The sequence below is a fragment of the Cucumis melo genome, chromosome 10 (assembly GCF_025177605.1).
Source record: "Cucumis melo cultivar AY chromosome 10, USDA_Cmelo_AY_1.0, whole genome shotgun sequence".
NCBI lineage: Eukaryota > Viridiplantae > Streptophyta > Magnoliopsida > Cucurbitales > Cucurbitaceae > Cucumis > Cucumis melo.
The window spans coordinates 11,565,431-11,582,096 of record NC_066866.1 but is presented as its reverse complement, the minus strand read 5'-3'; the positions used below and the strand labels follow the sequence as shown (position 1 = coordinate 11,582,096).

Sequence of the window (16,666 nt, the reverse complement as noted above, 5' to 3'; positions counted from 1 at the left end):
TGAAATTGTTCCATCTTCTCATGTTCAAAAGAATCATCCATCAAGTTCCATACACTTCATCTATTGAGCCTACATCAGTCAATAAAGCTCTCAAAGATGAATTCTGGATAAATGTAATGCAAGAGGAACTATTACTATTCAAATGAAATAATGTGCGAATTTTGGTTACTAAACCTGGGGAAGCAAATATCATAGAAACCAAATGGATATTCAAAAACAAGATAGATGAGAAGGGATGTGTAACAAGACAAAAAGCTAGATTGGTTGCACAATGCTATTCTTAGGTAGAAGGAGTGGGATTCGATGAAACCTTCACACATGTAGCTAGACTTGAAGCTATTCGCCTACTACTTAGCATATCATGTGTTTGAAAATTCAAACTAATGTATCAGATGGATGTTAAAAGTGTCCTTTTAAATGGGTACTTAAATAAAGAAGTGTATGTAGGTCAACCTAAGGGTTTTATTGATTCAATTTATCCTCAACACGTGTATAAACTCAATAAAGCTTTGTATGGGCTAAAGCAAGCACCCAAAGCATGGTATGAACGACTCACGATTTATCTTGGTCACAAAGGATATTCCAGAGTTGGTGCGGATAAGACCTTATTTATAAATAAATTTGACAAAGATCTGATTGTTACGCAAATATATGTTGGTGGTATCATTTTGGAGGATTCCCAGAAGAGCTCATAAATAATTTTATTGATATTATGCAGTCATAATTTGAAATGAGTATGGTTGAGGAGTTGTCCTATTTTCTTAGTCTTCAGATTAAGCAAAGAAAAGAGGGCATCTTTATAACACATGAGAAATATGCTAAAAACATAGTTAAAAAATTCGGCCTTGAGAAATATCAGCAAAAGAGAACTCCTGCTACTATACATGTTAAAATTACCAAAGATAGTGATGAGGAAATTATAGATAATAAACTTTACAGAAGCATGATTGGTAGTTTACTCTATTTAACGACCAATAGACCTGATATTGTCTATGTTATAGACATATGTGCTTGGTTTCAATATGATCCTCGTGTTTCACATCTTGCTACAGTTAAAAAAATTATCAGACATGTCCATGGCACAAGTGAGTTTGGAGTATTATACTCATATCATACAAACTCAATTCTTGTTGGCTACTGTGATGTGGATTGAGCAACATGCTCAGAAGATAGGATAAGCACTTTAGGAGGATGCTTCTTTCTTGATAACAATTTAATCTCCTAGTTTAGTAAAAAACAAAATTGTGTTTCATTATCTACAACAGAGGGAGAATATATTGCTGCTGAGAGTGGGTGTACTCAGCTTATGTGGATGAAACATATGCTTCATGAATATGGTATTCAACATGAGACTATGACACTCTATTGTGATAATATGTGCGCAATCGATATTTCAAAAAATCCAGTTCAGCATAGCAAAACCAAACACATTGATATTAGGTATCATTTTATCAGGTAGCTTATAGAAGGAAAAATCATCACTCTTGAGAATGTTCTGTTGAATCTTTAGCTGACTGATATCTTTACTAAACCACTGGATGTAAGCTCATTTGAGCATCTGAGAGCTGGTTTAGGTGTTTGGAAGGTTTAATTTCTATAATATTTTATTTAAGTGAGACGTGGAGAAAAGCAGAGTGGCGTATATTAGTGGACACGTCTGCGCAGTAATTGCCTTTATTAGGGGTTATTTATTTTGTTAACTTTTTAAGTGGGAAGTATACTTTTTATTTAAATTCCCCTCAACTTCAAGGAACCCTTTCATCTTCACGATTTAGAGCTCACGTTCTTGAAGCTTTTCGTAGTTGAAAATGGTGAACACGCGTAGAAGCAAGTATCAAGCTCATTCGTCTAAAGTTGTTGCTGAAGTTTCTGACACCCGAACCAACATGCATGGAGTTCGAATGAGGGGGTCATCGTTTTAAGAGTACTTCTTCTCAAAGACCCTATTGGGTGCCATCTGAAAAGAATCAGGTATCTCTTTCTGATAGCTCGAGCGTGTTCTTGAATTATAAGAATGTTGCTGGTATTACTCCTTATAATGTTGAATCTGAACCTATTCTTTTTTAGTCTCATTTTTCTGCTATGGATTTGGATGAGAGGGATGATGTTCCATTAGCCAGATTGTTAAAGAAGATTTTATTTTCAAAAGTTGGATCTGCTGTTGCTAGTTCTTTTTTCCCTTCAATGCATTTTGATAGTAGTTCTTCCTCTCAAAATGTTTTTGTTTCAACTCCTAGTCAGCCGTCTACAATGAATGAAAACCTTGAACATACTAGTCCTTCTCCTTTTGTTAGGTCTCATGTTCAGTCCAGTCCTCATGTTGAAACTTAACATTCTGTTCTTTATCCTAATATGAAATCGAATGATAATAGTGCACCCGCTTGTGATGACCCCAATGTGAGTGTTCATCCATCTGAATCTGAACAACCTCGTGCAGATCCAAAATTGAAAAATCAAGAAAACTCAACAGAGTTGTCGAATGGTGACTACCAAAACTGGTCGGAAAAAGATTCCTCCAAATATTCCATTTGTACGCACATTGATGGAATCTCATTTCATCTCGAAGTAAGTGTTCAAAGATGAAAGTATGTCGTGTAGAGGCGAATTGCTGATGAAGTCAATGTTTATGTTAAGCATCATTCGTGCTCAAGTATTATGGATTTGGTAGTTAAAGTAGGGCTGTCCAAGTTATCTCAAATGTTGGTCCTCTTTATCCTCAACTGATTAGAGAATTCATTGTGAATTTGCCCTCAGAATTCAACAATCCAAACAATCCAGACTATCCGATTGTACATATTAGAGGCTCAATGTTATAGATTTCTCCTGCTATAATCAATGGCTTCTTGGGAAACACTGGTGTCTAGCTATACATCTTCATATCCATCTAATGATGTTTTGGCTTCTGTCCTATCTGGAGGAAATTTGTCTATGTGTCTATGGGATTTCAATTGTTTCTTAAGTATTAAATATGTCATTCTCCATAAGATTGACATTGCTAACTGGTTCCCTTCCTCGCATATTTTTAGTGTATCTATTGCTCTAGGAACGTTCTATATCAAATATGCAATGATAATTATGTTGATGCTGACATGTTTATATATAATTAGGTATTAAGACATGTTGGAACACTTGTGTGAAGATTCATATTCCATTACCTCATTTCTTCTCGAGTTTACTGATTCATCTGAATTCTGATATCTTGACTGCGAGTGATGCCCTTGGTCCTGATCCAAAGACCTTGTTGTTGAGCTACAGGCTATTTCAAGGGAGTCATGTTCCTAACTTAGAACATGATACGAGGCCCTCCAGGAACCCCCGTGTGTTTGACACTGATGATATAGATGACTCTACCAAATGGTTCTTTCTTCCTCGTGATTTAGCCTCTAGAATCATTAACATGCTCATAGTTGAGCCTCAAGCTCTTTCTTCATCTATAAATTTGCTATCTGATAGAAGATTAGAGGTTGGTTCACTTGTTAGACATCTGAAGGCTCTTATTTCTTCTTCTAGTACGGCTGATTATCCAGCTCAGAAGTAGTGTTTCTTTTCAGTTCAAGGGGGGAGAAGAGTGTTTTGAAGTTTAGGAGGAAGGGGAAGTTTTGTTGGGGTTACAAGATGATGACGTTTTGAAGTTAGTTATTTTTTATATTTTTGTTTTGAAGATGTATGAAGCTCATATGATATTTATTGCCGTATTTTTGCTGCTTTCATTTTGATATGATTTAAAAAATGAAATGATCCTCAGAAACTTATGTTCAATAATTTCTTTTGATGTGTGAGTTGATATGATGTGTTGATATATGATTGATAAAAGGCTTGATAAGTGGTTATCTCCTGACATCTGCACTATGAGAAGCTTCGATGAAGTATTGACTTGAACATGAAAAGAAATCTCCTCTTTTTGACAAAAGAGGGAGTTTGTTGGTATTTTTGTCAAAAAGAATTGTTGAGATTCTTTTAGTATTTAATGAGTTATTTAAATTCAGAAAGATAAAAGATCTTCCTTTATTTTAGTAATCTTTTATAAATATCTTTTTAAGATTTTTCTTAGCATTGAAATAAACAATTATAAATCTTTGGACACCATGTATAATGTGAAGCAAAACAAGTACTCTTTGTCGACTACATTGTAGATATTGTTTGGTAGATCATTTATGTTAAATATGGATATATAACTTTTTTCTCGATGTTGTTTAGGTTGGCACTGATAGAAAAGTTTTCTACTAACGCCAAATTAAGATCAACGTTGGGGGAGATTCTCCATCTTGTATATCTAAAATAGTCTTTCTTGACAAGATGTAAGACAAAGTTTGAGATAAAACTTCCCTCTACACGATGTAACACAATGTTGGTAGAAAAACTCCTCTCTCTCTCAATGAGATAAGACAACTTGACTGAATTAACACATATCACATCTCACAAATCTATATTTTCGGTTAAATTTTGAAATATGATGGATACTTCTCATTCATTAACATGTGTTCAGTTCCACACATCTAAATTATTCATTTAATCATATTAACAGGTGAATTACTAAGTAGATCATCATCTCATAGTACTAAAAAAGATTAAAATTTTAATAATAAAGTTTGTATATGTATATATGTCCGCCTACAGCCATACTTAACTTTTCCAAGCACTTAATTCTCATTCATGAAGCAAAACTAACAAACCATACAAAAGAAAAATGATATCCATTCAACATATTGGAAGATTAATATAAATATGGATTAAAGAAAGAAAGCAAGTACACAAATAATTAACTTAGTTCCTTCTTTTATGGGTATTTAAAAAAATGAGAAGAAAAAAAAAAATCAATGTATGTACTCACAATAAAATGAATGTATCAAATACCTGATATATATATATTGAACAATCCCTAGAAAGTGATCAAATCAGGTAAATCTTGTTTATGATTTGGTAAGGAAACAACACTCAAATGTGAAGAATAACAATTTGGAAAATGGTGTTGATCTTGTAAAGTAGTTCTTGATGAACAATCTCCATCAAATATCTCCCATTTGTCTGTAATCACAGTCTTCAAAACCCTTTTATTATTTGACCCTTTCTTTCTAATTCCACTTATTATTATTTCTTCATGAATTTTCTCTTCTTCAAAATGCTCACAATTTTCTCTTTCTCCATTAGTATTATTATTATTATTAGCACTTCCATTGATGATCTGGTCAAGCTCTTTAACATCTTCTTTTGGGATGTTCTCCAATTTTGGGCATTGAGATGCATTCAAAACACCCATTTCTCTACATACCTCAAGATATTGAGACAAATCTTCAACTTGGGTTGCTGCTTTTTGGACAACACGAAGTGCCATCGACGCTTCGGATTTCGCCGGTGATGCATAAATTTTCAACAGAGCTTGAGCTATTCCGTTGCAAATTCGGCTGTAAACGTCGAAGACTTCTACGATGAGATTGTTCATGGCTTCCAAAACTAAACCAACCTGTTGGAATATGAACCATAAAGATATTAAAGCCACTGTCCTCATAATTTGGTTTTTAGTTTAACATGATATCGAAAGAAAAGTGTCCGTATTAAGTGTTGAATTTACCAATACTACCCAATTTAAAAGTTTTAGTTTAGTCCGACTTACTTGATCTTAAGTTCAATATGAGATCTACAAAAGACTTTAAGCTCGTTAATTTAATTACTAAAAAAGAAGATAATGCATTTGAACAATTGGCGTTTTGGTTATGTAATTTAAGGTTTGCTCAATTTTGGTTTCACTACTTTAAAATATCCAATTTGTCCCTTCACTGGTAAGAAATCTTAAATTTAGTTTCTAAAATTAATTTAGCTATTTGATAAAAAATTGGTTAAATAATAATAACAATAATTTGCTTGAAATATGATTTCAAATTTTAATATCAAAATGCTAATTTATATATATCAATTCATTTTGAAAAAAAATCATAAATAAACAAGTAGTACAGACTATGTTTAAGTTGCATTGAAAAGTATATAAATTAAAATTAAAAATTTAGTACAAAGTACTAGAATTGAACTGACTTTATAGAACAAATACAAAGTTAAAACGATATTTTAAACCAATTTTCTTTTTATAAGACTTGTCGGTTTTAGAACGATTTAGGTAATTTAACAAAGTTAATAGGAAGTAAATTGTTGAAATCAATAATCCAAACCGAGACGAGCTAGAGAGGTATATAGTTTAACACACCTTCATGTTCTCATCCAATGGTCGAACTTGAAGCAACATATCCAACATAGACTGCCAACGTTGAAGCTTAATCAACTCGTCCAACAATGTTGGCTTCAATGCTTTCTTCAAATTCTTAGCCTCAGAAGATATAAACGCTGACTTCTGATCTAAATATGCATAATAGCTTCTCACAAATGCATCATAACCCCAAGTCTTTGATGGACTCGAATGACCATCTTTGAACCCCGAGAGATCGAACGGCAGCCGTCCAATCCGCTGCACCGATGGTATTTGACAACAAAAAACTCCATGGATGAGCATAAGCCCCTTTAGAGCAACTACCCAACTTCGAGTTTTTTCCATTCGAGACGAGAGGCCCCATGCGAGAGGCTTGAGGTAGACCGGAGAGGTACGGATCCATTCGAAGACACGGCGGGCGTTGGTGTAGTCGATTTTAGCGCCGTCATGGCTTGTGGCTCGGATGATTGCTGCCTCGAGGTCGGGATGGCGATAGGGCGTGCGGCGGGAAAGGCTGGCCAGCCAAATGCTATTTCGGTCTTTGATTGCTCCGGCAGCCTTTCGCCATAGCTTCATTCTCTGAGGACGACAGCAATGGCGGCGCAGCGACCGGGAAGGCTTTTTTGTTTTAATCTTTATGGGAGGTTCCTGGAATGTTGGTGGGAAAAATTGCTTATTTTAGTGTTGCTGTGTTTTGGTTTGTGGTTTAGAAAAGTTCAACGCGTTATTGGTTGGAATGGACGTGCATGCGGGGAAATAGATATAATGATGGAGGGATATATTTTTGATTGGCTGGAGATGACTTTATTTTCATTGGATTATTCATCTGTTGTTTTCAATATTTTATTGCAAAATGTGCTCTGGTTTCTACACCCATTTCCAATGTTCTTAGGTTATTGAAATAGAAAAAGGAAAAGACACTTTTTTTCTTTTTGGTAATTTTTAGTATAGGTTTTATTTGAAAATGTTACTCGGTTTGGTCCAAAATACTTCAATTTTATTTTTTGTTTCAACTTAGAACTTAAATTTCGAGTTTACACTTTGATTTGATAGATTTTAAGAAGGGATTTTTCCAAAAAATATATAACAAAGCGACAAAATATTATTTATACAAACCATAATGTAAAATACAAAAAATGTCTCATCAACCATATCGTGAACAACATGATTAATATATTTGGTACATGATCATTTAGATTTGGTATACGATCATTTAAATTTGGCTAAATAATTTTTGTAGACACAGAATTATTTAAATTTAGATCGTTTAGATTTGGGCATATTTTTCAAGATTTTTATATTTACTACATCATCACTATTGAAACAATACTTAACTGCTACAATTTTGTAATAGTTTTCAAGTAAAATGAAATAAGGTCAAGAATAATTGAAAGTTAAACATGCATATTATATTTTTTCTCTTTAATACTCGACCAATTAAAATGGTCAACTTAAATATATTTACTTGATATTTTTTAAAAATCAAGTAATACAAACAGGGTCATTCTAAAAATAGAATAAAACGGCAAAATATTTACAATGTATAGAACAATTTTGAAAACGGAAGAAGCTCATAGACCCACCGTGTAAAATACAAAAAATGCCCCGTCAACTACGCCGTCAATAACATGTGCGTAATATATTTGCAATCGTTTAGATATGGTTCAATATATATGCGATCGTTTAGATATGGTTCAATACGTATGCGATCGTTTAGATATGGTTCAATACATACGCGACAGTTTAGATACGGTTCAATATATACGCGATCGTTTAGATATGACTATAAGACGATCGTTTAGATATGACTATAATTTATACACGATCGTTTAAATATGGCTACAAGGCGATCATTTAGATATGACTAATTTATACGCGATCGTTTAGATATGGCTACAACGCGATCGTTTAGATATGACTATAATTTATACATGATCGTTTAGATATGGCTATGACGCGATCGTTTAGATATGACTATAATTTATACGCGATTATTTAGATATGGCTACAACGCGATCGTTTATATATTGCTACAATTTATATGCGATTGTTTAGATATGGCTACAACACGATCGTTTAGATATGATTATAATTTATACGCGACCGTTAAGATATGGTTCAATACATACGCGATCGTTTAGATATGGTTCGATATATACATGATCGTTTAGACATGGCTACAAGACGATCATTTAGATATGACGATAATTTATACGCGATCGTTTAGATATGGTTCAATTCATACGCGATCGTTTAGATATGACTACAAGGCGATCGTTTAGATATTACTATAATTTATACGCGATCGTTTAAATATGGCTACAAGGCGATCATTTAGATATCACTATAATTTATACGCGATCGTTTAGATATGGTTCAATATATACACGATCGTTTAGATATGACTGCAAGGCGATCATTTAGATATCACTATAAGTTATACGCGATCGTTTAAATATGGCTACAAGGCGATCATTTAGATATATCACTATAATTTATACGCGATCGTTTAGATATTGCTACAATTTATACACGATTGTTTAGATATGGCTATAACACGATCGCTTAGATATGATTATAATTTATACGCGATCGTTTAGATATGGTTCAATACATACGCGATCATTTGATATGGTTTGATATATACACGATCGTTTAGATATGGCTACAAGGCGATCGTTTAGATATGACGATAATTTATACGAGATAGTTTAGATATGGTTCAATTCATACGCGATCGTTTAGATATGGTTCAATATATATGCGATTGTTTAGATATGGCTACAATTTATCTTTTCAATTCCATCGTTTAATTTTGTTACACGATTGTTTAATTTTGTTACACGATTTTTTAATTTTTTTGGTACACGATCTTTTAGGTTTCTTTATACGATCTTTTAGATTTATTTACACAATCGTTTACTTTTTTTTACACGATCGTTTACATTTGACTACTCTAATCCAAATGATTTTTTTTCAAGATTTTTTATATACAATCTTTTATTTTTTTTACACGATCGCATACTTTTTTAAACCATCGTTTACATTTGGTTACTCCAATCTAAATGATTTTTTTTTCAAGATTCTTTATACACAATCTTTTATTTTTTTTATACGATCGTTTATATTTGGCTACTCCAATCTAAATAATTTTTTTTCAAGATTCTTTATACAAATTTTACTATTTTGTTGTACACAATCTTTTACACAGTGCCAAATGTAAACGCGTAAAAAAAAAAGAAAAGACGATGAAAAAATTAAATGACGTAAAAAAGAATCAGAAAAGAAGAAAATGTAAATATTAAACGATGTAAAAAAAATAAAAAAAAAAAGAAGAAAGACGATTGAAAGAAATTGCAAAATCAAAAAAGAAGAAATACGATGGAAAGAAATCGCAGTGAGAAAAAAAAAGAAGAAATACGATGGAAAGATTTAACGACGTAAAAAAATAATTGAAAAATAAGAAAGACGATGAAAAAAATCGCAGAAAAAAAGAAGAGGAAAAGAAAAAAGACGATGAAAGAAATCGAAGAAGAAGATGAAAGAAATCGAAAAAGAAGACGATGAAAGAAATCAAAGAAGAAGACGATGAAAGAAATCGCAGATAAATCGCGAGAAAAAAAAAACAAACCTGAAATATTTAAAAAAGGGTGGGCTTTGTTACACGGACCATGAATAGTTTGATATTTTGTTACATTTACGTAAGTTTTCCATACAAATATCTAAATACTTTTATTTTCCGCATTTTTTAAAAATTTAATTACTTCTTTACCCCATTACTTTAATTCTCCAAAAGCCCCCAGCTTCATCCCCTTTCCCATTCACGGCTAAAACTAACGCATCACAGAGACTAGTACACTAAAACTCTTCTTCTCGGCCACGCATCACAGAGACGACCACCACTTCTCGCGCATCATCTTCTCGCCGGACAATCACCTCCTACCACAGACGACCACCTCGTACGTTGTTCGGCCGCTTATCACAGACGAACCAGGCGTACGTTCTTCAGCCGCGCATCACAGACGAACCAGGCGTACGTTCTTCAGCCGCGCATCACAGACGATCAAGTAAATAACGGGATGGACATTCTCGCACCACTTCTTGCAAAACGAATCGTTTTCTACCACAGAGGTTAGCCAATTGTTTGAATTTGTTGATGGATTTTTTGTTGATGAAGTTTTTGTTGATGAAGTTTTTGTTGGATGAGTTATCTTCCGTTCATAAAACACCATCATCTTAGTTGAAATAGAATGAGAATCAGAAAAAGACCATGATATTATATTCGAGGGAGGGAAAAAAAAAAAAAGAAACTTACCAACATTATTCTATTTTATCTACAGGAATTTAACCCCATAAAAGCAATGAACAGGATCAAATAAATCACTCCATCTGTTCCAATTATAAATCACCAATGAACTCATAAACCCAATAGGTTAGGAAGTCTAATCTAATCAATCAATTTGATTATAATAAACTACAAATTACTCTATTGAATGGTTTAAACTTTAGAATATGATATAAAATCTTATCAGGTTTATGGATAACTTTATGGAAAAGTATGATAGATAAATTTCATTGTCGAAATGTTTGAGCTTTGAACAAATTCTAAAAGGAAGATTCCTTTTTCTTTTTTACTCGGAAGAAAAATCTGGGTCTGAGGTCTGCGGATTTATTAAACCATATACTATACAAGATTTTAACCATCTGTCTAACAAGTATATAGAAAAAAGTCGAGTGTTTCTTATAATGCTAATAATCAACTTTAAATCATGAGTATATTTGTAATTCTATTTATAATTTTCCTGCTTTATCATATTGTATCAGTAAAAAGCTGTATATATGTTATTCTTAATGTCATTTTCTTTGTTGTATTGTAGTCAATATTCCTAGTTTGTGCTTCCATTTCAGCTAGCTCCAATTTGACAAGCTTATTGCCTCTCAGGTTTTAATTTTCACTCTTCACCATTTGTATTCCCGACGCCAAGCATAATGCGTCGGGAGTGGCGTCGAGAAAAAGGGTATTCTCAACGCGTCGGCCAAACGACGTCGGGAATAAGGCCAAATTGAATTTAAAATACACTTTATTCTCGACGCCATGCACAGTGCGTTGGGAACGGCGTCGGGAATAAGGGATTTTTCCGACGCACTATTGCGTGTCGGGAAAACCTTTTAATGAGCGTCGGGAATATCCTTTTTTCCGATGCCATAAAGGGGATCTCCCGACGCATCGGGAGATCTCCTTTATAAACGTTTTAGTTCTGTTTTACACAGAACTGAAAACGAAAGAGAAAGGGAGAAGAGAGAAACGAAGATTCGTCGTCGCCTATAGCTCGTCGCCGTCCGTTCTGTCGTCGTTGTCGTCCCTCGCCGTTCCGCCGCCGTCTGCCACCTCAGGTAAGTTTAAATATAAGTTCTAGGGGTTTGTTTTTTTTTTCTTTAAGAAAATTGTTTTAGGATTTTATTTTGGAATAGATTTTTGTTTGTTAAATGTATTTTTATATACAATGTGTGTTATTTGTGGTTGAATTGAAATTTGAACGGTTTAGGGTTTAGAATTTATAGTTAAATTGAAAATTGAATTGGGGGGGGGGGGAGTTATAGTTAAATTGAAATTTGAAGGGTTTAGGGTTTATAGTTAAATTGAAAATTGAATTGGAGGGGGGATTTTTATAGTTAAATTAAAAATTGAATTGGAGGGGGAGGGGGGGGGGGTTTAGTTTGTTGGTGCGGGTTCAACATACTGATGATTGTGGATTAAATTATGAATGATATTGAGTTTTTGGTGGTATTGGAACATCAAGTTTTTCTCCTTAAACCTTTACCCCAAGTCTATTGAGACTATGAATAACGATTCTTTCTTGAGTCATTAGAAAAGTTGTTGTATTATGGATGCAATATAACTTCTCTTGTACATTTGAAACATTTTGTTATTATTGTTAACTATTACATAACTGAGTTCTATGATTGACAAACCTAGGGATGTAGGATTGTAGCGGGTACTATGACTTTGCGATATTTATAGCACTTAATACTTGCTGAACTATTGTTCTTAAGAAAATTCCTCCAATGTCCAATCATGTTCTCTTTTGCTATAGTTTATGTTTATTCATTGTTTCTTTTTAGCATCATTACTTAGAAGAAGACTCCCCCATCTTGTAGTTTACTTGATAGTAATTTGCGCTGATTGAGATTAAAATTTCTCAGGGAAGAGTTCGAGTCATGGCATTGGTAGTGAAGCTATTTTCAGTTTATAGCTCTGTGGCATCGGTAGTATACAATGCAAATTTACTAAGCCTACTGAAACGTGAAATCAATAACCTGCAGCCATTACTAAGCTTTTTTTTGTATTATGAGAACTACATTTTTTGTACTAAACTTATTAATATTTTTTGAACTTATTCGTATTATTAAATTAATTTTTTTTTAATTTGTGTTTGTATTTCTTAATTTACTAATTTATATTGAATTTGTTTTAATTTAATCCAAAACGTCGAGAAAAATATTTGAGTAATCTGAATGTCGTGTGAATGTTTGAGCAAAATATTTTAGGTAAAAAAAATTAGAAATTACATATTTAAAAAAATATAAAAATGAATTCCTAACGCAATGAAACATCGGGACTAGGATGCAGAAGACACGTCGAGAAAGGATTTTACGAAGCACGAAAGACGTCGGAAAAAACGTCGGAAGAGGCATGCCCGACGCTGCATCATGCGTCGGCATAAGGTCCGTCGGGAGTGGAACTCCCGACGCCACTTTGGCCGACGCATGTCACGGTGTCGGGAGAGGCATTCCCGATGCCGTGTTGGTACGGCGTCGGGAATGCCTCTCCCGACGTCGTTCCCGACGCCGTGAAAAATGTCGACATATCCTTTTCCGACATTTTTTTACTTTCCGCGACGTTTTTGTGCATCGGAGTATCCCCGTCTCTTGTAGTGAAACTTTTGATACTAAATCATGACGAAGAGCAATATTTTATCTGCCAAAAGACTATCTTTATGTTATTTAATGACAACTTAGCTAGTGATTCAACTTTTGGTGCTACACTAAAGTTTAAATTCTTGCCTTGGACAATTTTAGTTCAACAAAACTTAATACATCAACATCACAATCATATTGTCACTTCCTCTTTAGACCTTGATGTTTTTCACTTTGTTATTGGGTTTGTCGTCACGTACCCGAGACGACGCGGAGCAACCGACGTCCTTAAGAAGGGTTTAATTTTAAAAACGAAAAAAAGAGGAGTCACCACCAATCTTTTTTACGATGTAATTGGACACCGAAATAAAGTGAATCATTTTAAATAAAATAAAACATGTCTATGAAAAAATTAGACCTGAGTTTGGGAGTCATTTGTGCACGGGGAAGTGTTAGCACCCTGTAACACCCGTTTAGAAAAACGGTGGCCAAATTTTATGTCTTGAGTAAAATTCATTTTTTTAAAAAAAAGAAATTATGTCTTATTTCATTGCTCACCACTCCGATATTTGGAGCAATGATCCCATAAAATAAGTGGGATACACCAATTAAATTAGACTCTATTGAGGAAAAATTTCTCACCTTCAATTTCTCACCTTAAGAGAATGAGAAATTATTACAATTTCTCAAATTCTATCATAGATCATCTTCGAATAAAGTTTTTTTTTAAAACATTTATTAAATTTTTTTTTATTGGGATCAAATCTTGGACTCCCAAAGATATTGATCCCTCACCTCAAGAATCTAGAAATAACGAACTCCCAGGGATTTCTAGATTCCATCGTAGGATTGTTTTTAGCGAAATCGGCATGGGTTATTATAAAAAAAAGTAGATTAGGAAAACCTTATGAAATATGTATTTAATTTTGAGTTTAAAAGAAATAATTTTAAAGCAACAAAAAATTCTAAATGGTTTAAAGAGAAAAGTTAAAAAATAAATTCAAAATTACATACAATTATAGTTAAAAGTATTTTAAAATTTTCAAGAAATTTTTAATGAAAGTCAAATAGAAAGAACAAATATCCCACACAATAAATTAGACAAATAATTTAGGATATCAAAGCATGCATATACTAAATATAACGATGGTAAATGAAAATAGGTTAAAAGAAAAGGAAAAGAATGATACATAATAATGATAAATAAAATAGGACAAAAAAGAAGAAAGAAAAAAAAACTAAAATGATATAATACACAAATAAATATATAAATAAAAAGAAATTAAATAAATAAGTAAATAAAAGAAAAGAAAATGGGACATAGGGATGACAGTAAATTTAAAATAAAAAATTTGTAAAATAAAATAATAATAATGATAATAATAATAAAGATAATAAAAAGTAAAAAAAATATAATGAGTATGTAGAAAAAACTAAATAAATAAGTAAAAGTTATATAAAAAGAATAAGAACAAAAGGTGATAGGTAAAAAGAATAAAAAGATTTATAAATAATAATAATAATTAAAAAAACAATAAGAAGTTAAAAATAATTATAATAAAAAGACTAAATAAATAAACAGAAAAAGGAAAGAGAAAAAAAAATAATAATAAAAGAAAATTATAAATAAAATTAAACTTACAAATGACAAAGTTCGATATTATATAATTTTATTATTTTAAAAAATAATAAAAATGTGATATCAAAAGATTTTGTCCAAAATAAAAGTACTTATTTGATTTTCCTAAGATGATGAATCAAAAAATATTTCGTATAAATAAATTAATTTATCCTTTTCCTAAAATGATAAGTCAAAATTGATTTTTTTTTAATAATAGATATTCTCATTAAAGATTTTATTTTCCCTTCTAAAAAAACATAAGATTTTATATTATTACAAAAGATTTAACCCTTTTTCTCATTAAAAAAACAAATGAAATCTTAGCCAAAAATACAATTACTATGTTTTTTTTTAAAATGTAGGATAAATGTAACGACCCAACTTTTCCGGACTAAGCTGAGGTCACTACCAAATACCAAAACTCGACCATTCAACATAAAATTTTAAAACGGACCAGATACGATTCATTAAAACAGTATAAACCTTACAAAAGACAGTTTCGGGCCCTATTTTAAATAATTCAAGAAAAACCACAAAATAAAATGTCAAGTCACCAGTCCAAAATCACAGTCAAAATATTCTGACAAAATACATAGCGGAAGCGAAAAGAAAACCGGACGCGTCCATATGGCCTTCACGCATCCTTCCTGCCTCTCGTCGGTCTGCCCCTCGCTGTGCCCCTACCTGAAAAGTTAAAGAAGAAAAAGGGTGAGTATAAACATACCCAGTAAGGGACCCACTACTGGGCCCGTTAGGGGACAACAGTTAACTTCCTATTCGGGGGTACCCTACATATCAGTCTAGTGCTCCTGAAGGATGCACATATCAGTCCAGTGCTCCCGAAGGATGCACATATCAGTCTAGTGCTCTCGAAGGATGCACATATCAGTCTAGTGCCCCCGAAGGATGCACATATCAGTCTAGTGCTCCCGAAGGACGCACATATCAGTCTAGTGCTCCCGAAGGACGCACATATCAGTCTAGTGCTCCCGAAGGACGCACATATCAGTCTAGTGCTCCCGAAGGATGCACATATCAGTCTTGTGCTCCCGAAGGATGCACATATTCGTAAGGCACACTACCCCATAGATGAAGCTAACCGTTACCCCTCAGTCCAAACTAAACTGTCTACATCAATCACATCCCAACGGCATTCATATCACAGTCCCGCCATAGGCTTTATCAGTCAGATAGTATAAGTTTAAACATCTACACCCTCAGTTGCTATATGCATTACCGATTCGCACACCAATAGGGAAAACCCTAGGTCCAATCGACTAACCAACCAAAACCGGACTCACGGTCCATCCCCGTCCAAATTCCATAAACCACATCCAGACCAGTGTCTTACTACATACTGAACCGTAACTTTAGGGTCCATCAACATAAATTCTCAATCCACAAATAGCAGTCACAGTATATTTTCATCAGACAAAATATAGTATCAGTACTTAACAGTCAACTTGCATACAGATATTCAGTACAGTCACTAACGTGTAATCCCCTGTGGATTACTACGGTTTTAGCCTGGACTCGGAGTCCAGTAGTAGGAAAACCCTTACCTGATACTCGGTTATGCCTCTCGATTGAATCCACGCTCAACAGATCAACCTAAACGAAAACACAACGGTTTTAGTTGATGACGTTAGTAGCAGTTGTTTTAAAAAGGTTATCCGTTGACTTACTCAAGGAAAGGAAGCTATCTCCAACCAGGTCTGCCGCGGAACCCGAGAACTTAAGCGTCAACTCTGTACTACCTTCAAGGGAGAAAAGTAGGGCCACATCTTAATCCAACCTTCAAACTCGAATCGGACGAGGTAACATTAGGGAATTCATCAGAACAAACCTTACCGAAGACTCACCGTGACCCGGAGCGGAGGAAGGAAGGCTTAGGTGGCTTGGTGAACAAGGAGTTCGGCTCGGCTTGAAGG

The 16,666-nt window shown here is 33.6% G+C and overlaps 1 protein-coding gene and 1 long non-coding RNA gene across 2 annotated transcripts; one reads left to right on the top strand and one right to left on the bottom strand.

The window, feature by feature from the left end:
* Positions 1 to 4,824: 4,824 nt before the first annotated feature.
* Positions 4,825 to 6,862, bottom strand: LOC103496692 (putative clathrin assembly protein At1g25240). Its single transcript, XM_008458655.2, has 2 exons — positions 6,197 to 6,862; positions 4,825 to 5,461 (listed from the first exon to the last, which is right to left on the bottom strand). The coding sequence occupies exons 1-2, from the start codon at positions 6,770 to 6,772 to the stop codon at positions 4,880 to 4,882; spliced, it is 1,158 nt and encodes a 385-aa protein (XP_008456877.2). The 5' UTR covers positions 6,773 to 6,862; the 3' UTR covers positions 4,825 to 4,879.
* A 3,125-nt stretch (positions 6,863 to 9,987) lies between these two features.
* On the top strand, positions 9,988 to 12,623 carry LOC103496691 (uncharacterized). Its single transcript, XR_539197.3, has 3 exons — positions 9,988 to 10,327; positions 11,139 to 11,590; positions 12,401 to 12,623. It is a non-coding gene; the product is annotated as an uncharacterized LOC103496691 (long non-coding RNA).
* The last annotated feature ends 4,043 nt before the right edge of the window (positions 12,624 to 16,666 follow it).